Source organism: Sphaeramia orbicularis, chromosome 7 (assembly GCF_902148855.1).
Source record: "Sphaeramia orbicularis chromosome 7, fSphaOr1.1, whole genome shotgun sequence".
NCBI classification, from domain to species: domain Eukaryota; kingdom Metazoa; phylum Chordata; class Actinopteri; order Kurtiformes; family Apogonidae; genus Sphaeramia; species Sphaeramia orbicularis.
Genome location: NC_043963.1, coordinates 22954645 through 22977592, shown reverse-complemented (window position 1 = coordinate 22977592; position 22948 = coordinate 22954645). Strand labels below are relative to the sequence as shown.

The window sequence follows — 22948 nt, the reverse complement described above, 5'->3', positions numbered from 1 at the left end:
AATTCAGTTAGTTTTAATTAGTTTTTAGAGCAGATTTGCTAGTTTTGATTAGTTTCTATTTTTTTCTAAATGCTTAGTTTTAGTATTAATTTTAGATTTGTCGTATCTTTTATCTTCTTCGCTGTCGTATTCAAATAAATCTCATACAGGACTCTGCTGCTTTCTCCTAACTTTAGTCTCCATGTTTCCAGGTAGAGTGGGGATGAGAAGACAACTATAAATGACAAGTGACGGACCGTGAAGTGTCGTATGGTCGTATGGTGTCACTAGCTAAAACTGCTAGAGCGAAATAAATCGCTTTCGTATCAATCCGACGTTGACAAAGACGAAAACAAAGGGAATTTTATCCATAATTTTTATATGCTTTAGTTAGTTTTGTAAGCACACAATACAGTTTCGGTTAGTTATCGTTTTTTTCTTTTAATTATAGTTTTTATTTATTTCAGTTAACGAAAATGTTTTTTCAATTCTAGTTTTCGTCATTTTGTTAGTTTTCATTAACGATAATAACCTTGCCTTCTACCTACCCTAAATTCCTATGTCAGACCCCATAAGTAACTCAAAAATCCTACACATATCAGACTACATTCTGACTATGCACAAAACACAAAACTGCTATACATATCAAGGACAGATTGTTCATTTTGCAGCAGCATTTCACATTCAAGTAAACTCTGTCCTTTTTGTGGCAGTCATAGTGCACATATCAAAAACAAAAATAAACTCTATCCTTTTCATAACAATAATGCACATTTCCAAAAAAAAAAAAGTAAACTATCCGTTTCATAACAATAATGCACAAAAATAAACTGTCCATTTCTCAGCAGTAATATACTGATCAAAAATAAACTATGTCCAATTCATAACAATACCCATATAAAAAACTAAAATAAACTCTGTCCATGTCATAACACTAATATCCATATAAAAAAAACTAAAATAAACTCTGTCCATGTCATAACACTAATATCCATATAAAAAAAACTAAAATAAACTCTGTCCATGTCATAACACTAATATCCATATTGAAAAAACTAAAATAAACTCTGTCCATGTCATAACACTAATATCCATATAAAAAAAACCTAAAATAAACTCTGTCAATGTCATAACACTAATATCCATATAAAAAATTAAAATAAACTCTGTCCATGTCATAACACTAATATCCATATTAAAAAAACTTGACTTATTCAGTTACAGGATAGTTTTGACAAATGTCCTTTTGCAGGTCCTACAGTAATGACCTTGTTAAAAACTGACCTAAGTATATACTGCCTTTGGTGTTGACCATCAGGCTTTTGCCTTTTGATTGTCCATGAAGCGTAGGTTCTCCATCAATCTGGATGTATCCATCTTTCCCAGTTCTGCAGGAGAAAACAGCACATCAGTACAACTCAACACTTTTTTTTCCCCCCTCAAGATAACTCAAATAACTCAAGACTTTATTAATGATATAGATAGATTTTATTTCAAACATAAGGAGGCAAAAGAAATTCCAGATTTAAAAGGACACTCCAATATACGGAAATAAATCAACCAAAAAAGAAAACAAATGTCACACAAATGCGGAACAATTTAACTGCGGCTCTTTAACCCTTGTATTAGGCAAATGACTATTTTTGGTCATTTCCACACACATTACAAGACAGTACAGTTACAGTGAGGACAGTGAGTCAGTAATCTCAGGTCCAATGTGGTCTACAGGGTCTGTAAAGTCCACCTCTGCATGAACAGTGAGTGGACCTGCTTTGTTAGGTACCATGAAGTAATGGTACTAATGTAATGAATGATGTTCAAAGGGAGAATGTGGATGTGGACAGGGGTCTGGATCAGCTCTTATGTTGGTCTAAGTTTCTAAAAATGTTGTTCTAATGTTCTAAAATATATGTTCCTTTCACATTACATACGTTTTTCTTCATATTTACCTCCGCCAAGGAGGTTATGTTTTTGCCAGGGTTTGTTTGTTTGTTTGTCTGTCTGTTTGTTTGTCTGTCCGTTAGTGTGCAACATAACTCAAAAAGTTATGGACAGATTTGGATGAAATTTTCAGGGTTTGTTGGAAATGGGATAAGGAAGAAATGATTAAATTTTGGTGGTGATCGGGGGGGGGGGGGGGGGGGGGGGCACTGATCAGCCTTGGCGGAGGTCTGCGCTCTCCGAGTGCTTCTAGTTTTTATATATACTTCTTGGATTTTTTTTTTTTTTTCACCACTTATGGGCAAGGAACCAAATATGGTAACTTCACTGACCATGATTTTCTACATGACAATAAAAAATCTTGAAAAATTTCACAGAAGTAATAAAGACTTGTCTTGTTATGTTCTCCAATAACACGCTAAGGTTGAAATTTTGCATTTCAGAGTATTTTTATGAGTAAATTATAAAGGGTTAATAATACTTTATGTCTGAAAAGGAGTAGAAAGAAACCAAACTTATATGGTCCTTCCCCAATTTTACATGACTTGACAGATCAGCTAATGTATACATTCCGTAAAAAAGAACAGGTCAGCCATTAAAATACAAAAAAAGCAAAACTAAGATAAGAATTCTCTACTGATAGGAAATTAATACAATATGTTTAATTTCTATTGCACCTTAAAAGAGTTGTAAGTTGAAACACACTTGCATTTTTAACTTTTTTCAAATTTCACTTTGGTTTATGTACATAGTAGCGCACTTGATGTTTCAGTTGTAATTTTTATTCTGAGGTATTACTGACTTATAACAATGTTTTCACTGTTAGGATGAGTATTGTTTTGCAGAAGCTGACAAAAGGTACAGTCAAAGAACGCATAACATCAAATTACAAAACCATTCAGGGTTTCCTCATCCATTATAATTCTGAAGTGCAGCACCCAGGGCATCCTGGACACCACTTAGACCAAATTCATGTAAAATCAATGTGGAGAGCATTGCTAATAAAATTATCCACCAGTTGCAGTTGAGCTCCAGGGGATATCATTAGAAAAACTATTAATGTTAAGTGTTTTAGAGCTAGTTGATTATTTATAATGTGGTCTAAGTTCTCCAGTTTGTGTGCAGTTCCAGTTATATGGTGTTGTGGTAATTATAATGGTCCAAAATGATATGGGAGGTCTGCCCAGGTGTTTATAAAGGCTGGAACACAGTCTGCATCTGAGCCCTTAGAAAAGCCAGGGACAACCGTACAATAGTTTAAGTCCCAAAGCAATTTTATTCTTGAACATAAACACTAACGCTGGAGGAAGACGAAAAACTAAGCTGATTTTACATGGAATGCTCTTCATTTTATGTTTGCATTGTACATTTATTATAGTTTTAATGTTTTTTTTACTTAGCAAATTGACTTTATCATTACTAGTTTAATTGTTTTTCAATTTTAATTAATTTTAACAATCATAAATTGGACAGGTACTTTTATTTATTTATTTTTACTTAAACTTTTATTGGTTTTTCAACAAACAAACCAAAAAAAGAGGCCAATGCTTTTACTTACACTACAAACAAAAAGTTAAGGATATTTTTAAAAATTCTGGACTATTTTTTTCAGTTGGGATTCTTGCATAGCGCTTTTTACTTTTTTGTGTGTGAATTGAAACACATTTTTTTAATGACCAGACATAGTTTTATTACAAATGGCAAAAATGACAAAAAAATTATACATATATAAAAAAAGAAATATAATTAACTTTCTGTTTGTAATGTACATATCAGTATAGATATTTGCACACACGTATGTAGGAAAAAATAAATAAAATAAAAAATAGAAATAGAAATAAAAATTAAAATTAAAATAATCAAGGCCACTAGGACCATCTATCTAACATGAGCCAAAGGAAGCAGACCGTTCATGTTGGACAGGTACTCTTAATGGAAACTGAGCTCACCTGACTGCTGTGATCTTATGCCATTTCCCATCATTAATGGACCTCTGGGACATGATGTGTGACTCCCCACTGCCCAGCTGGTAGCTACATAACAAAAAGCATCACAGAACATCAGCAATAGCACAAAAGCTAAAACTGTCCTTCAGATATTTAAAGGTTTACACAATGATGCATTCAATTACCTGAAAACGAGGTGTCCATTCTGTAGACTGAGGCTAATGAAGTCTTTGCCTTTGCCGTGTTCTCCCAGTTCCTGTCAATGTTTAGTAAATAGATGAAGATCATTTGTTACTATATAGAACAACTAGGAAGCAGAATTGCAATCATTTTCCACTGTTACACTCTAAGAAACTCATTTTTCCTCCATACATATATACAGGGTGGGGAAACAAAATTTACAATGAACATTTAGTTGTTTTTTCTCAGCAGGCACTACGTCAATTGTTTTGAAACCAAACATATATTGATGTCATAATCATACCTAACACTATTATCCATACCTTTTCAGAAACTTTTGCCCATATGAGTAATCAGGAAAGCAAACGTCAAAGAGTGTGTGATTTGCTGAATGCACTCGTCACACCGAAGGAGATTTCAAAAATAGTTGGAGTGTCCATAAAGACTGTTTATAATGTAAAGAAGAGAATGACTATGAGCAAAACTATTACGAGAAAGTCTGGAAGATACTATTAAAGAAGAATGGGAGAAGTTGTCACCCCAATATTTGAGGAACACTTGCGCAAGTTTCAGGAAGCGTGTGAAGGCAGTTACTGAGAAAGGAGGACACATAGAATAAAAACATTTTCTATTATGTCAATTTTCTTGTGGCAAATAAATTCTCATGACTTTCAATAAACTAATTGGTCATACACTGTCTTTCAATCCCTGCCTCAAAATATTGTAAATTTTGCTTCCCCACCCTGTAAGTATGACATAACATCTTCCATGAAGCCTTCTTGCCAAGTCTCTTTTTACATCCAGATGTGTGTTAGAATAATTGTCCACCGTTCTGGCGTACATGTTTGTATGGAAACACACATTTAACTCATGCTAAAACAAACAAACAAAACAAAAAAAAAAAACAGTGTGTCATGTGTTTGAGTGGATACCTTTTTACTAGCATGCACCTTTCGCAAATTGCGTGCGCCAATGGTCTCCTGAGGAAAATGGATGGTGAGTGAGACAAGCAACATGCATTTATTTAGTGGTGTCAGACAGAGCTGGACTCACAGCCCACATGCTCAAACAATGTTTCAGTGACACAGCAAGTGAATTAGACGGTGTAATGATGAAGAGAAACACTTAGATGGAATGACAGGAGAAGCAGCATTAAATATAGTGATGTATTACTGCTGGCATGTGAGTGCAAAACTGACAGTTACGAGGATATTACAGGATATATGAAGCACCCAGTGCCAGTTCTTTTGACAGGAAGTGTATAAATCAGGTAGGTGGTGATAACAGCCGTTCAGTGCACTAGCAAGGTTAAAGAGAGCAGTAAAGGGGTTGCAGGTAAAAGATGTGATTATCAGGTTTAGGGTTAGATTAAACCTCGGTTCGGTGCTGATAGGACTAAGAACAAGTCCTACTGTCCGACTGCTGACCCAGGACCAGCACTTACCACACCCTGCCACAGGATCAGACCGTCAGAGGAGCTGGTGTTGATCTCAAGTTCAATGGTTTCTGGAGAATCGTGAGCACTAAAACGGATAAAAATAAGAGATTTTTTTTTTATTCAAAATCAAATAATATCAAGTCAGAATAATGGAGAAAGTCAACTGTAGTTACCTTCTTGGGAAGATGGATTTTGGAAGAGGGATGTAACCGTCATCGTTGAAATAAGCGGCGTATTGATATGGTGAATCTATAGAAAATGCAGCGACAAACAAATGAAAATATTATAAGAATTGAAAGGTTGCTGTGAAATTTCATCCTCATTGTTATGGTGCCCTCCAGTGGCAAAAGCACGGAAGAGAACCTGATAAAGCAGAATATTTGGACTCATAAACATGAATTTGTCACTGAAAACACTTTGCAGATGTGTGTATTTCTTTGTGCATTATTTATCATATCATATGTCATATGCAAGAACAAACACAACAACAACAAAAAAATACAGAGCTGCAAAATCAAGTCTCCATGATGCAGATTTGTTATTTCCATCACACGCTTCAACATCTGACTTTTTTCATTTATTTATTTTATTTTATTTTTTTTTAACTCACCAAAGCTGTGGCTCCATGCACAAATACTCCATTTACTGATGTAGACAATATCCTTCAAACATGTCTCAACTCACCCAAAACAATCATATTATGTTTAAATAGAGATTTTAAGTTGTTAGTAACGGCGCAAATGTTTGAACACGGAGCAGATTTAAAGTTCTGACATAGTTTTTAGACAGAGACACAAACATTTTTGGTTGTCTTTTTCTTTTTTTTTTTTTTTTTTTTTTTTAGAAAGAGTCTGCTTTGAAATAAACAAAAACAGCATTTTATTTTGTGAGTAGGCATCTTACAGAAACTGACATGATCATAGGAAAAAGAAAAAAACAAGAAGAATTCTGCATTTGTAGTATTTTAGGTGTACAAAAAAAAAATGTTGGCGCGGGTCCAATCGGGCAGCATAATTCAGTTCACGTCCGAGCTGCGGTAAAGTATCCCACTACCATAAATGCAGAATTCCTCTCTCCCAACGCTGTGTGGGGGCAGGAGCCTGAGTTGAGAACAGATGCATGTTTTGTTGGTGTTTATGTGCGCACATGTGTTAGGCAATAGACAGTTTGGACTGAGCGCAGAAGAGACGTGGGGCCCCTCAAGCTCAGATGGGCCCCTGTTAGTCACGGTCGTGTCAGGCAGACTGAATACTGAGATACTGTACCATTTGCACCGCTACCTTCCACATTCCAGAGAGCCTCGGGGAAGCTGGAGACCTGGCCTGTGTGTGCAGGATATAGCCAGGAGAGTGCAGGGGTAAGACACACTTAATCACGTAAGGGTAAAACCCTCCCAGCATGCACTGCAACGCTGGGGGTAAACTGTCTGATGTTAGACGTGCTTCAGAATGTGGAGAATGTGAGCCATATGGAGTTGTTTCTAAACTGTACGTCCAGTCCCTGTGCTTTGATGGTGAATATCTTAGCCTGTACGCAGTAGTTAGACGTCCATTAAGGGAGATGATTTTAAGAATTACACTGAACAAAAATATAAACGCACCACTTTTGTTTTTGCTCCCATTTTTCATGAGCTGAACTCAAAGATCTAAAACTTTTTCTATGTACACAAAAGGCCTATTTCTCTCAAATATTGTTCATAAATTTGTCTAAATCTGTGTTAGTGAGCACTTCTCCATTGTCCTTTGCTGGACAATTTGTTGGTTGAATTTATTGTGGCCAGCCTAAGGCACACCTGTGCAAAAATCATGCTGTCTAATCAGCATCTTGATATGCCACACCTATGAGGTGGATGGATTATCTCAGCAAAGAAGTGTTCACTAACACAAATTTAGACAGATTTGTGAACAATATTTGAGAGAAATAAACCTTGTGTGTACACAGAAAAAGTTTTAGATCTTTGAGTTCAGCTCATGACAAATGGGAGCAAAAACAAAAGTGGTGCGTTTATATTTTTGTTCAGTGTATTTTCAGAAAGGATTTTTACCCCGTCCCCTGAAGACGAGGCAAGGGATACTGTTGTTGGTTTGGTTTGTTTGTTAGTTTGGTTCTTTGTTTGGTAACACTCTAGCAGCAAAACTATTGGTTGAATTCACACCAAATTGGGCTTATAGATTGCCAGTGACCCATAACAGATCTGATTACATTTTGGGAAAAGTAGGTCAAAGTTGAAATTTTTTATGACTTTTTTAAAAATCTTTTTTCCCCATTTACTTACAATGAGCAAAAATTCACATGTCTGTAGCAGTAAAACTATTGGTTTAATTCATGCCAAATTGGGTTTATAGACTGCCAGTGACTCAAAATAGATGTAGTTACATTTTGGGAAAACTAGGTCAAAGCTAAATTTTTTATGACTTTTAAATCTGTTTTTTCCCCATTTACTTATAATGGGCACAATTTCACCTGTCTGTAGCAGCAAAACTATTGGTTGAATTCATACCAAATTGGGTTTATGATTTCCCAGTGACCCACAATAGATGTAGTTACATTTTGGGAACAGTAGGTCAAAGTTCAAATTTTTTATGAATTTAAAAAAAAAAAATGTTTTCCATTTATTTATAATGGGCACAATTTCACATGTCTGTAGCAGCAAAACTATTGGTTGAATTCATTCCAAATTGGGTTTATAGATTGCCCGTAACCCAGAACATATCTGATCACATTTTGGGAACAGTAGGTCAAAATTCAAATTTTTTGTGAATTTTTAAAATCTTTTTTTTCCCCCATTTATTTAGAATGGGCAAAATTTCACATGTCTGTAGCAACAAAACTATTGGTTGAATTCATACCACATTGGGTTTATAGATTGCCCGTAACCCAGAACAGATCTGATTACATTTTGGGAAAAGTAGTTCAAAGTTAAAAATTTTAATGACTTTTTTAAATCTTTTTTTTTCCCATTTACTTATAATGGGTGAAAAGTCACATTTGTAGCAGCAAAACTATTGGTTGAATTCATACCCAATTGGGTTTATATATTGCCAGTGACCCAAAATAGATGTGGTTACATTTTTGGAAAAGTAGGTCAAAGCTAAAAATTTTTATGAATTTTTAAAATCTTTTTTCTTCCATTTACTAATAATGGGCAAAATTTCACGTGTCTATAAAAACATCAATTTTGTTTCAATTTACTTCAAACATGGCACATTTATAGAGGCAATTGATATGCTGACATCAGCACACGCGTAGACATGATGACATCAGCTGGATCGATGCCAAAATAAGCTACAATATGTACGAGGGGCGGGGTTTATTGTGCCTGGCACCACTTGTTTAACTGATGAAATGCTGCAAACTGAAAGTGTGTCATTTCAAGCATTCCAAGTCTTATAGTATAATGAGTGCTGTTGCGCTGCCAGTCCGTACTTACTCTCTTCACATGTCAGACCTGTGTGACCTGGAGCGCACACACACTGCCCGTTGACGCAGCTGCCGCCATTCTGGCACTGACGGTCGCTTTGGCACACGTCTTTTACCACCTCGCAGCGCTCACCTGCAGGGGTGCACAGTTAGGAGTGAAAGGTCAAGAAGCAGGGAACGTTAATGGGATATGGGCATAATAATACTGTTTTTTGACATACAGTTGTGGAAAAAATTATTAGACCATCAGAAGTCATCAAAAACAATGGTTATGCGATCAAGTACTAACTCCTGTGTGTATCATGTGACTAAAACAGACAGAAAAGAAAACATGGAATGAATAAAAGCACTGTTTTTGTCAGTACAACGCAATAGCTGCTGATGTAAGAACTGAAGTAATTTTAGTTATTATCAAGAAAACATGGAAAATGGCTAGATATCAGCTCTGAAATTAAACTCTTATAAGCTATTTTTTGTTGTTATCATTATATTTGTCCAAACATATGTACCTTCAGTTGTACCAGGCATTAAAATGAACAAGAAATTGAAAAAAAACAAAGGTGGTCTAATAATTTTTTTCCTCGACTGTATGTTTCAAAAAGAACTTGAACACTGCAGATGTTTCTCAGTGTTAGTTAAGTCAAATCAACTTTATAAAGCACTTTAAAAACAACACAGTTGGCCAAAGTGCTGCACACAGATATAAAAACAAATAAAACATAAAGAATTAATTAAAAACAATAATTAGTCAAGAGGAGTTTCTTAGACAAGCACAGATTAGTTACAGAAAAAAGGATAGAAAACAAACACAAATGAGCTAGAGACACTCATTTTGCTTTCGTAAGTGGAAAATCGGCTTGGTTCAATTCCCTGTAGTGCCAGAGAAATTACTGTCTGTTGTGCCCTTGAGCAAGGCACTTAATCTCCCCCCATGTGCAGCCCACAGCTCCTAATCTGCAGTGGAGTGTGTGGCATGTTACAGCTAGTGGGGGGGATAAATGCAGAGGGTGGATTCCAGCATGTGTTGCATGTAAAATATACTGACAAATACAGATTCTTCTTTTTTTCATTTATTTATTTCTATTTTCTTTTTATTTATTCTTTTTTTTATGCAATTTTTGCTTCTTCTTCTTAATGGCTGCATGTGTTTACACTGATGCTGTGTATTAGCAAGAATCTGATAAATCGTAGTATGGGGGAAACAACAGTGTATTGTAACACACAGCTCGGCTTCAAAAAGTCCCCCACACAAATTGTTTCTTCACACACTTAAAGCTTTGATTACGGGACACATTTGTAGCATTGTTTATGCCACGCAATGTCACAATAAATGTCATATTAATTTGATTGATTTTAGACCAAGATATTGTACAGATGATGGGAGAGTCAGACCGCTGCGTAAAGTATTCTCCGGCACGTCCCAAAGATTTCCAAAGATTCCCAAAGGAGTTGAGCTTTAGACTGTGTGTGAAAATGATGGCTCACACTCCCTAAAACACTCTTTCACAAGTCTAGTGAGTCCAACGAATCCTCGCATTGTCTAATCTTTATGATCTGGAGCAAATCGATGGTTGTTTAAGAAATGAGAATCTACTCGCTGCATCAGTTATGGTTAAAGAATTGGTTGCGACTGAAACACATTAATCACTACAGTAATTCTGTAACAGAAGGCTTCTACTAATGGTGCATCTAATAGCATATTAGTCAGAGGAACCAAACTAGCACTTGAAAGGGTTTTAATTACATCTTGCTGCCGGTGCTTTTACTTAAGCAGAATTTTTCATGCATGACTTTCAGTGTTTAATGAAAAGTGTTTACATTAGTGTTGTTAAATCCAGGTGGGGACTTTTTTTTTTGGCCAAGCTGTATATACAGTCACGGAAAAAATTATTAGACCACCCTTGTTTTCTTTAATTTCTTGTTCATTTTAATGCCTGGTACAACTACAGGTATATATGTTTGGACTCATTTGTGTTTGTTTTCTATCCTTTTTTCTGCAACTAATCTGTGCTTGTCTAAGAAACTCCTCTTGACTAATTATTGTTTTTATTAATTCTTTATGTTTTATTTGTTTTTATATCTGTTTACAGCACTTTGGCCAACTGTGTTGTTTTTAAAGTGCTTTATAAAGTTGATTTGACTTCACAAAATTATTAGATCACCCCTTGTTTTCTTCAATTTCTTGTTCATTTTAATGCCTGGTACAACTGACTACAACTACATTTGTTTGGACAAATATAATAATAACAACAAAAATAGCTCATAAGAGTTTAATTTCAGCACTGATATCTATCCATTTTCCATGTTTTCTTGATAATAACTAAAATCACTTCAGTTCTTACATCTATATCTATGGCATTGTACTGACGAAAACTGCTTTTAGGCATTCCATGTTTTCTTTTCTGTCTGTTTTAGTCACATGATGCACACAGGAGTTAGTACTTGACTGCATTGTTTTTGATGATTTTTGATGGTCTAATAATTTTTTCTGCAACTGTACTGCAATACTGTAAGCACGTATATATATGGCAATTTTTAAACTAATCTGAATCACAGTATAAAAAAAGTCACATGAAATTATTATATAATAGTGGGATCTGCATTTGAAACTACTAAATCCAACACTGTAGCACTACTTTTTGTGCATAATAATAATAATAAATCAGTAAAAAAAATGGGGGCAGCTATGGCTCAGGAGGAAGAGCGGGTCATCCTATAATCGAAGGGTTGGTGGTTCAAATCTTACTCTGTCCTAGTCAGTCTGTTGAGTCCTTGAGCAAGACTTACACTGGTGTATGAATGTTGGGTGGTGGTCGGAGGGGCTGTAGGTGCGAATTGGCAGCAACAAACATAGCTTACCACCACCAGAGTGAGTGAATGAATAATGGATCAATAATGTAAAGCACTTTAGGTGCCTTGAAAAGCGCTCAGAAATCTAACCCATTATTACCTCAGCCAAGGAGGTTATGTTTTTGTTGGCGTTTGTCTGTTTGTCTGTCTGTGTGAAAGACAACTCAAAAAGTTATGGATGGATTTGGATGAAAATTTCAGGAAATGTTGATACTGGCACAAGGAACAAATGATTCAATTTTGGTGGTAATCTCGGGTGGGGGGGTGGGCACGGGGGCCCACTGATCTGCCTTGGCAGAGGTCTGCGCTCTCCGAGTGCTTTTCTAGAAAAGACAACGCAGACCTCTGCCAAGGCAGATCAGTGGGCCCCAATCACCACCAAAATTTAATCATTTGTTCCTTGTGCCAGTATCAACATTTCCTGAAATTTTCATCCAAATCCGGGGCGCTGGTCTGCCTTGGCGGAGGTCTGCGCTCTCCGAGTGCTTCTAGTTATTATTATAATATGAATCTTTATGCGTAAACTATACGTTAAAAACCAATAAAGTGTTTCTGAAATCAGCGTAGTATATTGGGGAGAATGGGGCAATGATAAGAAACCAAGGAGGAGAGAAAAGGAGAATGACTTTCCTAAAAATAACGTCTTCACAAAGAATTCCCATCATTTGCACTAACCTTCAAATCCATCCTTGCACAGACACTGGTACTCGTATTCTGCATTGGACATGCAGTGACCACCGTTCAGGCAGGGCCGGCGGTCACATGGACTGTTGTCCACACATTTGCTGATAGCTCTGCTTTCTGTGAAGCTGTAGGAGAGATCGACCTTCTTGTTGTTGATTAACACCTAAGAAGTGAAAACAGAAGATTTTTCAAGTCCACATGGGAGAAGCATTTGGTCATTTCTCTTTCATTTCCTTGTATTTACCAAAGTCAGACCTCACCTCTCCTATGCATCCTTCAAACATTTCGCTGACATTGGCTGGTTTAGGTAAAATGTCCATGTTGGGGACTCCTCCGAGGTACATGGGAGTGTGGATATTGAGGCCCTGGGCTTTCCCTGGAGATGTCTTCCTCTCCACGGGTCCTTGGTCGACCCTCAGGTGACCGGCCCTCTTGTTACGCTCGGCTACTACTCTGTGCCACTGGCCAAGAGATACAGGCTCAGGACTCATGAGGATCGCCTGGCCTGAAAACACAGAATTTACTTATGTAAGAGACTTTATCCAGCTAATAAACAAGTTAAAATAAAAGTGGTTGTAAATGAAGCTTTCCATAAATGCTCATAAAAACAAATAAAATAACAAACAGAAGTAAAATCGATATAAACATGAAACTACAAATACTAGGTGTTGATAGGTCACCTGTGCCAAGCTCATATCTGAACTCCACATGTCCGTCCACCATGGAGATAGCTACAAAGTCCTCCACCTTCATTTTCTTCCCTCCACAGAAGAACATGACGCCGTCCCTCTCCTGTGGCTTAAACTCAAGCTCGACGCGCAGATCGTCGTGGATGTTGGTCAGAGGGGGATAGGCGATGTATGACTCCTCCCCATCGAACAGTGGAGTGGTCACCAACTCTCCTATTGAAAGAAAACAATGTGTCCTAATTAACAAGAAACATAATGGAGGACGAATAAGAAGTTCTAGTAGTACTTTAGTAGCACATGTGTAGTAATATTTTATTCTGAAGCCTTTGCACAGTCCTTTTTCTTTAATACTCTGTGTGATATTTTTTTTATTTTTTTTCTTATACAATTCCTTTTGCACTAAGTGTTTCAAAGCTAAATTGAACTGAGCTGCTAAACTGATTTTCATTGTTCCTGTGATAATGACAATAAAGATCTATTCTATTCTATTCTATTCTATTCTATTCTATTCTATTCTATTCTATTCTATTCTATTCTATTCTATTCTATTTTTATTTATTTATTTGCACATACAAATATAAAATAAGACAAATACATGTACATATCTCTCTTGGTAGAGAAAAGGGTACGAAAATGCGCAGGTGAGGTCAGAAACCCGAAAGGCTTATAGAATGACCTCACTTTGACCTAACTGTATTTTAAACAAAATAAAAGAATGTCATTTGCATACCTTCCACGAAGTAGAGGGATGAATAGAAATGACATAAAAGTAGAAATGATGGTTATAGATCTGTAAACATCATTTCTTTCAATAACATAAAGAGTAAAAAGCAATGAATAATAATAAGCAATAATAGTAGTTGTAATAGAAACACTAAATACATAGATAAATAAAAAAAATAGATAGATGGGAAAAAGTGTCTGTTGTATTGTATTGTATTGTATTCTATTCTAAGCTAAACAGCTAAGGTAATATTACATTTTTCTTTAACAACAGGATAGGAATGAGTTCTTTTTTTACCTTCCATGCACTTGTTTCCAAACTTGCCCAGATGGCAGCGGCAGTCGTAGCCCAGGCCGTTCGGGCGGTTGATACAAGTGGCATCTGGTCCACAGGCCTCTGCAGAAGTTTATTATTGCTTATTGTTAATGGTGCATAGTGTATGAAATTTCACACAGAGCTGCTAAATGCATGCACTTTCACCTGTCAGTGACCTTCCATTGCATTTTCCTGATCTGTTTGCAGAGTGATTTTCATGCTCATGTACCTGAGTGACAGTGGAGGGATGAGTGGTGCTGGCAGTTACTCCCGGTGAATCCTTTGGGGCAGCTGCATTTATACAAGCTGGCGTCAGAATCCTCACACCTGCCTCCATTCTGAAAAATACAGAGAGTAAAGGGTTGTTCAGGAATCAAACACAAAAACAGCGTTGTCAGGTTTGTATCGTGGACAGTGATGAGCGTCCTCTCCACTCCACAGCAGAGTACATTCCGCACACACTATTACAGCTGTCGAACAGGTACAGATACAGGGGATCATCCTGTTACATGACATGTCACTGTATAATAAACTGACCTCTGCCTGACAGTTAAACCTGGTCATGAACATATTTCCACTACGCACTGTATTGACATGTATGCACCGCCATCTTATTGAAAAAAATACATTTTACTCTGCACATTACAGTTTATTGTTGCACCTTAAAGTTTGATCCTGTTTGTTCAGATTTCTCCCAGTTCTTTCTTTGTACTTTTAATGTATTATGTATAGTGTGTTTGCTCTTGTATTTTAGTTTATTCTTATATTGTATTTTTTACTGTTTGTCAGGCTGCTGCACTACAGTCTCCCAGTTTAGGATTAATAAAGTCTGTTTATCCATCCATCCATCCATCCATCCATCCATCCATCCATCCATCCATCCATCCATCCATCCATCCATCCATCTATCTATCTATCTATCTATCTATCTATCTATCTATCTATCTATCTATCTATCTATCTATCTATCTATCTATCTATCTATCTATCTATCTATCTATCTATCTATCTATCTATCCATCCATCCATCCATCCATCCATCCATCCATCCATTCATGCATCTATTCATGCATCTATCCATTCATCCATCCATCCATCCATCCATCCATCTATTCATGCATCTATCCATCCATCCGTCCGTCCATCCATCCATCTGTTCGTCCGTCCGTCCATCCAACCATCTGTCCATCCATCCATCTATTCATCCATGCATCTATTCATCCATCCATCTGTCCGTCCGTCCATCCATGCATCCATCCATCTATTCATGCATCTATCCATTCATCCATCCATCCATGCATCCATCCATCCATTCATCCAGCCATCCATCCATCCATCCATCCATCCATCCATCCATCCATCCATCCATCCATCCATCCATCCATCCATCCATCTATCTATCTATCTATCTATCTATCTATCTATCTATCTATCTATCTATCTATCTATCTATCTATCTATCTATCTATCTATCCATCCATCCATCCATCCATCCATCCATCCATCCATCTATTCATGCATCTATTCATGCATCTATCCATTCATCCATCCATCCATCCATCCATCCATCTATTCATGCATCTATCCATCCATCCGTCCGTCCATCCATCCATCTGTTCGTCCGTCCGTCCATCCAACCATCTGTCCATCCATCCATCTATTCATCCATGCATCTATTCATCCATCCATCTGTCCGTCCGTCCATCCATGCATCCATCCATCTATTCATGCATCTATCCATTCATCCATCCATCCATGCATCCATCCATCCATTCATCCAGCCATCCATCCATTCATCCATGCATCATCCATCTATTCATGCATCCATCCATCCATCCATCCGTCTGTCCGTCCGTCCATCCATGCATCCATCCATCTATTCATGCATCTATCCATCCATGCATCCATCCATCTATTCATGCATCCATCCATCCATCCGTCCGTCCATCCATGAATCCATCCATCCATCCATCCATCCGTCCATCCATGAATCCATCCATCCATCCATCCATCACTGACCTGACATGGGTGATCTTTGCAGGTGGGACAGTTTGTGACTCCGGTAGAGCTGCGGTCAAGATCTTTGAAGATGACTTCCTCACCCTGGATGATGAGCTGACGGATGCAGCCTGCACAGAACCAGTATTCAACATGCAGTTATTCTTCCACATGAAGCAGATGTGTGTTTCTGTGAAGGCAGAAATGGAGTGAAGTCTTACCAACAAAACCAGTCTTGATGCCAGCAGTTTTGGCGAGGACTGTGTAGTTGGGGTAACCACCCACATGTAGCTCTTCATTCAGATCCAGACCCTGGAACTTGCCCTAATGGAGACGACACGAGTATTAGACACGATGATGGAAGAAGTATAAAGAAGTACAAGTACACCAGTGGAAACATATTTTATTATATGTTGAAAGACATGCATGAAAAAAAAGTTCTGGCGGGAAGATGTAGTCAAAATACTTCCAAGTGCTAGTTTGGTTTGGTTCCTTTGGACTAATATGTTATAGATACACCACCTGGATTTAAGTAAGCAAATTAGTAAAAGCCTTCCATTGGATAATTACCACAGTGATTCATGTGTTCCAGCTGCAACAAATCCTCTGACCCGAACTAATGAAGTTCAGATCTGCACCGTTTCTTTTAAGCTTAAAGTTTTTATCTGTTTATCTGTTGTTTTTTTTTGGTTTTTTTTTAATACCTATACTTTTTATTGCTTCTCCTGCACCCTGCTGTAATGCTTTTAATGTTTTATGTAAAGCAGTTTGAATTGTCTTTTGTATATATAAATAAACCTACCTTGTCTTGTCTTGCCTAATGCAGTGAGTAGATTCTCATTTCTTAACCCATAGAGACCCAAACAGTCACCGGTGACACAAACCATCTACAGATATAAACTGTTTAATACCTGTTGATCCACTAATCCTATCAATTCATGTAAATAATTGGTGTAAAATACAGTTTGTCATCTTTTCATGGTCGTCAGATATGATGCTCAAAGGCTTCGTAGTGAATGTGGAAACACTGTCATCTTCTACAGCATTGATTCACCAGGAAAACCTATGGAGTTGGATCAATGACAGTGGATGGAGACACTGTTTTTACATTCAGTAGGCAATATCTTTGCTGAAAAGGTAAGTTTTTCTTCTTTTTTCTCTGTTTTGATATCATCAACTTAGAATTTACTCTACGTTTTCATGAACATCTACATCACAGGTGTCAAACATGTGGCCTGGGGGTCAAATCCGGCCTGCCAAAGGGTCCAATCCGGCCCACAGGATGAATTTGTGAAATGCAAAAATTACACTTTTGTTATTAACAATCAATGGTGTCAAAATCATTTTAATTCAGGTTCCACATACAGACACAGTCCAATTAGATTTCAAGTGGGTCAGAACAGTAAAATATTATCATAATAACCTATCAATAATGACAACCTCAAATTTTCTCTTTGTTTTTTTAGTGTAAAAAAGCAAAATTACATGAAAATGTTTACATAACCAAACTATACTTTTATAAAAAATGTGAATAACCTGAACAAATATGAACAAACGGAAATGTCTTAAGAAAAGTAAAAAGTATTTTACCAATATTCTGCCTGTTACTAAATGTTTTGTGCGTTTGTTATGCAAACTGTAATGCATATGTGTAAATGATAAACTGATAAACCGAGGCATAATATTGTTAAAATTGCACTTGTTTTTCTTAAGACAATACAAGTTGTTCATGTTATTCAGATTTTTAAGGTAACTTTATAGATGTAAACCTGATCATAATATAATTTTACTTTTTTCACCATTATTATTTTACTGGTCCGGCCCACTTGCGGTCAAATTGGGCTGAATGTGGCCCCTGAACTAAAATGAGTTTGACACTCCTGATCTGTGGATTAAATGTAGGAAAATACATGATTTACACCAAAAATGCAAAATACAGAGGATAATATTCTAAAAAAAAAAAAATGGTGATAAATCATTCACTTGTAGAGAGTATGAAAATTGGACTATTTCAATGGAAAAAATCATGTGGTCTGATGAGTCCAGACTGATCCTGTTCCAGAGCGATGGGTGCATCATTACCCATCATGCCTAGTATGGACAGTAAAAGCCTGTGGGGGCAGTGTTATGATATGGGGTTGATTCAGTTGATCAGGTTTAGGTTCAAAAAATGACAGAAATACAACATATTGTGACACTGCATAAGCATATTGAAACAGTCACAGCAAATGTGTCCGATGAAATATTAGAGTGTGGGTCTTTTGTTTTTTTTGGCTGAGGCTGTGTGTGTCATCATTTAACTATTAATACTGAAAGTTTTATATACAAGCAAACTAGACAAATGAGACGCTGGAAGAGCAGAGAATAAAAACTTCTAATACACCAATCTGTTTTCAGTTTACTAACTTCTTCTTTGGTGAGATATTGGATTATTCGAACATTCATTGAAGTGAAACCATACGAGAAGCATCGAAGGGAGAAGGACATCTGAAGCATGAGCTCACTACACAATGATTTTTTTATGTTTAACACTGTGTTGTATTTTTAAAGGCCTGCTCTATTTTGGCATTGCATAAAATTTTGATCTGAAAAGTTAGGAAAGGAAAACTGTCAAATAAAAGTACTTGAGGAAGAGTTTAAATGTAATAAAATAGAAAAACAAAGAACGAGTATCTGAAATTGTACTTTTAAGAGGTATCTACTTTCCAGCACCTATTATGAAATGTATTAATCATCATAAATAAATTAGGTGAGTGATAGGAAAAGTCAGGTTCAAATGTACCTGTGAGCTGCCGTTGATGGGCTCCCCTCCGTCTACGATGATATAGCCCAGTGTGTGGTTACGATACAGCTCAACTGTGTGGAACTCTCCCAGTTTGAGAGGGTTGGGGTCACGTATGGTGGCCATGCCAGAGCCTACGTCAAACCTGAAGCAAGACAACATTTATGTATTTGTTTATCACCATAATCAAGAAATCTCATTATGGTCATTGAGGTCAGTCAGACTCAAGTATAATTAAAAGTAGCAGGAAAGAAACGATCAAAACAACAGAAAAAGAAAAAAAAAAATATATATATATATACATATAAAGCTCTAAATATACAAATATATATATATAGCTCTGAATATATACAGATAGCAAATATACATATTAAAACACTCTATTAAGACACAAAATTAGAACAGCAATTTGTACAATATGTACTAGACAATATATTATCAATATGATAATTAAAGAAATATACATAACTATCCACGGGTTCTAGATGTGGCAGTTTTTATGCTGTTGTGTATTTGTGCATGCTGTGCCACATTTGTCCAGCAGTCACCGCCAAAGCGTTCTGGCCACAGCAACGTGATTGTAAGGCTATTGAATTCCAAAATTACTAATATCACCCAAAATATTTCTCCTATCAACTTGCCGTTTTCACTACTGTCTTCCTTGACGAAAAATACATCATTATGCCAAAATCCAGCAGTCAGCTCTTTACGGATTTTATGTGAATCCCCAGACACACACACAAATGCATGCCTGTACACAGAGGCCACTTGGCTTTTATAATATAAATAATAAGTGTACAAAAATATAGCTGTGTGTCATTTGAATTATGTGGTTATATGGTGGAGTTAAACACTGTTAAACAACTGTCAGTGAGAGTAAACTGACCTGAACTCCAGTCGACTGCCCACGAGTCCTAGGGAGATAAAGTCCGCTCCTGTGGTCCTCCTCTGGCCGTTGTACAGGATCATACCTGCAGCATCCAAACAGGTGAGTGAGCACCAGGAGAGACTTAGAAATGAACACCCTACTGTTATAAATGCCTTCTAATAGTTTAATATAAACGAGCAATACTTGGAGCATTTGCAATTCATGTCAAGTTCTTAAAATAATCATGATCTTCATATATGAGACGTGTTAGGATGGACATGTTTTACAATCAGGTGATTAACACACAATGTAAACTCTTCAGAAGCTTAATAGTAAAGCAGCATGCTATGGTGAGGCAAGTTTAAAGCCAACCAAAGCCAGGTTATAACCTGATGATCTGGACATCACTGAGATGTCAGCTGCAGCCACTCACATCCATAGTACCTGTCTGGTTTTTGTAAATCTGTGCCCACATGCCAGGGACACATGCTTGTATGAGCCACACAGACTCATGTAAACATGCCTTTTTATAATTATTTCTATATTATCATCTGGCAGTTCTGAAAATTGTTAAGAGCAAACTCACAGGTAATACGCTGTGATTATTTATGTCACACATAAAAAAGCCAAAAATGGTTAGAGAGATTTTGTAGTTAGCATATGTTTTCTTTACTTGTTACCTCATGAGGATTTCATTTCTTAACCCATAGGGACCCAAACAGTCACCAGTGACACAAACCATCTACAGATATAAACTGTTTAATAACTGTGAATCCATTAATCCTATCAATACATGTAAATATTTGGTGTAAAATGCAGTTTGTCATCTTTTCATGGTCATCAGAGGCTCAGTAGGAACATGGAATTACTGTCATCTTCTACAACAGTGATTCACCAGTAAAACCTATGGAGTTTGATCAATAACAGTGGCTGGACACACTGGGTTTATGTTCAGTTATTGATGCATTTTACTGCAAAAGTCACTTTTTCCTCCATTTTCTCTATTTCTGATATAATAACCCTCAACTTTAATCTGAGCTTTTATGGACATCAATCATGATCAGTGAATTAAATATAGGAAAATACCTGATTTTCACTTAAGAATGCAAAACGCTGATCATTATATTAGAATAAATGGTGATAAATCACTTGAGACAAAAAGAAAATTTGGGAACTGCCACAAAAGTAGCACTGGGTCTTTATGGGTTAATTAAGGTTAGCTGGCATATTAGTTTTCACAACATTCAGAACTGCACAGATGATTTAAAAATAAATGTTTACATAAAATTGTGTGTCACATTATATTTATAAAGTTCAAGCATAAGATGTGAAACAGCAGCTCTGACATGTACTTCTTGTAGAGACCAATTATATAGTTATTATCCTTTTTCTTGAGCATTTTTTTCTGGTCATGACTGAAAAATCTGTATAAAAATATACAGTAGGCCATGCACCATCTCGCACATCTTTCACAGCCCTTAAATCAGCTCTGTGCTGGATGCATTATGGGAAAGTCTGATGCAGCCAAAAAGCAGAACTGCCAACATCAGTCTTGAGTTCTTGTGTTTCTCAAACACTGAGACTCACCAGCGTACAATATGAGACCTACCGACCACGAGGGTGAGGGGAAGAGGTGAGGGAGAAATGAAGGGGACAGGAGATTTAGAAAAAAACAGTCAAATAACAGTAACAAATGCAGAACGCAGCATTTTACAACCAAAAAACAATACCACCTTTCATTAAGAAAACACAATGATTCAGTAGACTGTCACTCAAAGCTGTGGCTCCTTACCATCGACATTATCAGGTCTGAAGTTGATCTTGATGCTGAAAGATTTGTAGGCGTTTTTGATGGTGGGTAGGGTGAGGTAAGACAAGGGTTCCTGGGCAAAATATGGCATCACTCTCTCTGAAAAAGCACATAATGTCATGGTTATACAGTTTTATAGTTCATACTCATTCATTTAATAATGTTCCTTCATCCACCAGCAACTAACCATGAACTTCAAGTGAAGTAAAAGCTTCCACTTTGCCCTGTTTGTTGGAGGCGGTGCACACATATGTCCCAGAATCGTCATGGGTGACACGAGGAACTGTCAGCACGTGGGATTCCTGGAAACACTTTGGTGGAAGCTCTCCGTCCAGCTACATGAAGAATAAACACCAAAGGATTAACCAAATATTCAAGGGATCTTATAAATAAAAACAGATTTCATAAACTGTTTATGCTCTTCAAGACAGGTTAGCACGACACGCTAACAAACAGTCATAAACAGAAAAGCTTTTGACAAATGCAGGTGCTTTAACCCTGTAAAACTCGAACCATTAAATCATTGACAGAAAATTCCAGTTCTTTAAAACTGGAGCCTTTATTGGTCCTTCTGAACAACCCCAATTTTTTTTTTTTCAAATATCAATTTCCATGTATGAGTTTCAATTTTGTATCATATTTGATACATCGGGTCTCAATGCTCAAATATTATTATTTTTGAACAAACAAAAACATAATATAACACAAACATGTCTAACAAATTGATAATTCCTTTTCAAAATTGGCAAAGTTCTACCTCCTTCCTCATTAACCCTTTCATGCATAGTGGTCACTCCAGTGGACAGTTATTCTACAGCTGTTCTCTTATATATTCATGGGTTTGGTTGTTTTAGTTCCATATCTTCTCTCTGTAGCACTTTGAGATTCTGCTGAATGAAAAGTGCTTTATAAATGCGGTTTATTATTATTATTATCATTATATCACAGACACTTATGCATCATCCCATCCACTACAATTCATACCATTTCTGTAACCTTGCTGTTCTTGATAAACCTGATCTGAAGAAATACATTTTGAATCAATTGCTAATTGTTATTAGACTGTAATTAACAGTTTTCTTAATCAAAAAAAAAAAAATTATTTTTTTGCAAACTATCTCCATGAAGTTAGTAATAACTAGTATTAGAGTATGTTAAAATGTGAGAAAAAAATCATATTAGCTGCATGGAAAAATGTTTTTGTTTCATAGTTTTTCTTCTTCCAACTCCTTTTGGAGTGTAGATGAATGATTTTGGAATTTTGAATTTGCATGTATTCTGTAAATGCTCGAAATAAAAAATGAATGAATGAATAGTTTTCACA

At 36.6% G+C, this 22948-nt stretch overlaps 1 protein-coding gene across 8 annotated transcripts in view; it reads right to left on the bottom strand.

Annotated features, from left to right (window-relative positions):
• The window catches only part of hspg2 (heparan sulfate proteoglycan 2), a 122342-nt gene that overhangs the window by 3096 nt on the left and 96298 nt on the right, over window positions 1-22948 (bottom strand). For 5 of the 8 annotated variants that reach the window (XM_030139143.1, XM_030139150.1, XM_030139149.1 and 2 more), the window contains 20 exons: window positions 21812-21959; window positions 21607-21723; window positions 21402-21419; window positions 19833-19917; window positions 18947-19091; window positions 16386-16488; window positions 16186-16295; window positions 14396-14504; window positions 14149-14247; window positions 13119-13340; window positions 12699-12943; window positions 12430-12601; window positions 8915-9037; window positions 6750-6806; window positions 5658-5733; window positions 5491-5569; window positions 4979-5026; window positions 4052-4122; window positions 3870-3953; window positions 1264-1367 (listed from right to left, as the gene is read on the bottom strand). In XM_030139143.1, the coding sequence (XP_029995003.1) occupies window positions 1264-1367; window positions 3870-3953; window positions 4052-4122; window positions 4979-5026; window positions 5491-5569; window positions 5658-5733; window positions 6750-6806; window positions 8915-9037; window positions 12430-12601; window positions 12699-12943; window positions 13119-13340; window positions 14149-14247; window positions 14396-14504; window positions 16186-16295; window positions 16386-16488; window positions 18947-19091; window positions 19833-19917; window positions 21402-21419; window positions 21607-21723; window positions 21812-21959 (2215 nt within the window). The remainder of the gene's footprint in view (window positions 1-1263; window positions 1368-3869; window positions 3954-4051; window positions 4123-4978; window positions 5027-5490; window positions 5570-5657; window positions 5734-6749; window positions 6807-8914; window positions 9038-12429; window positions 12602-12698; window positions 12944-13118; window positions 13341-14148; window positions 14248-14395; window positions 14505-16185; window positions 16296-16385; window positions 16489-18946; window positions 19092-19832; window positions 19918-21401; window positions 21420-21606; window positions 21724-21811; window positions 21960-22948) is intronic. The other 3 variants (XM_030139146.1, XM_030139147.1, XM_030139144.1) reach the window with 3 other exon arrangements.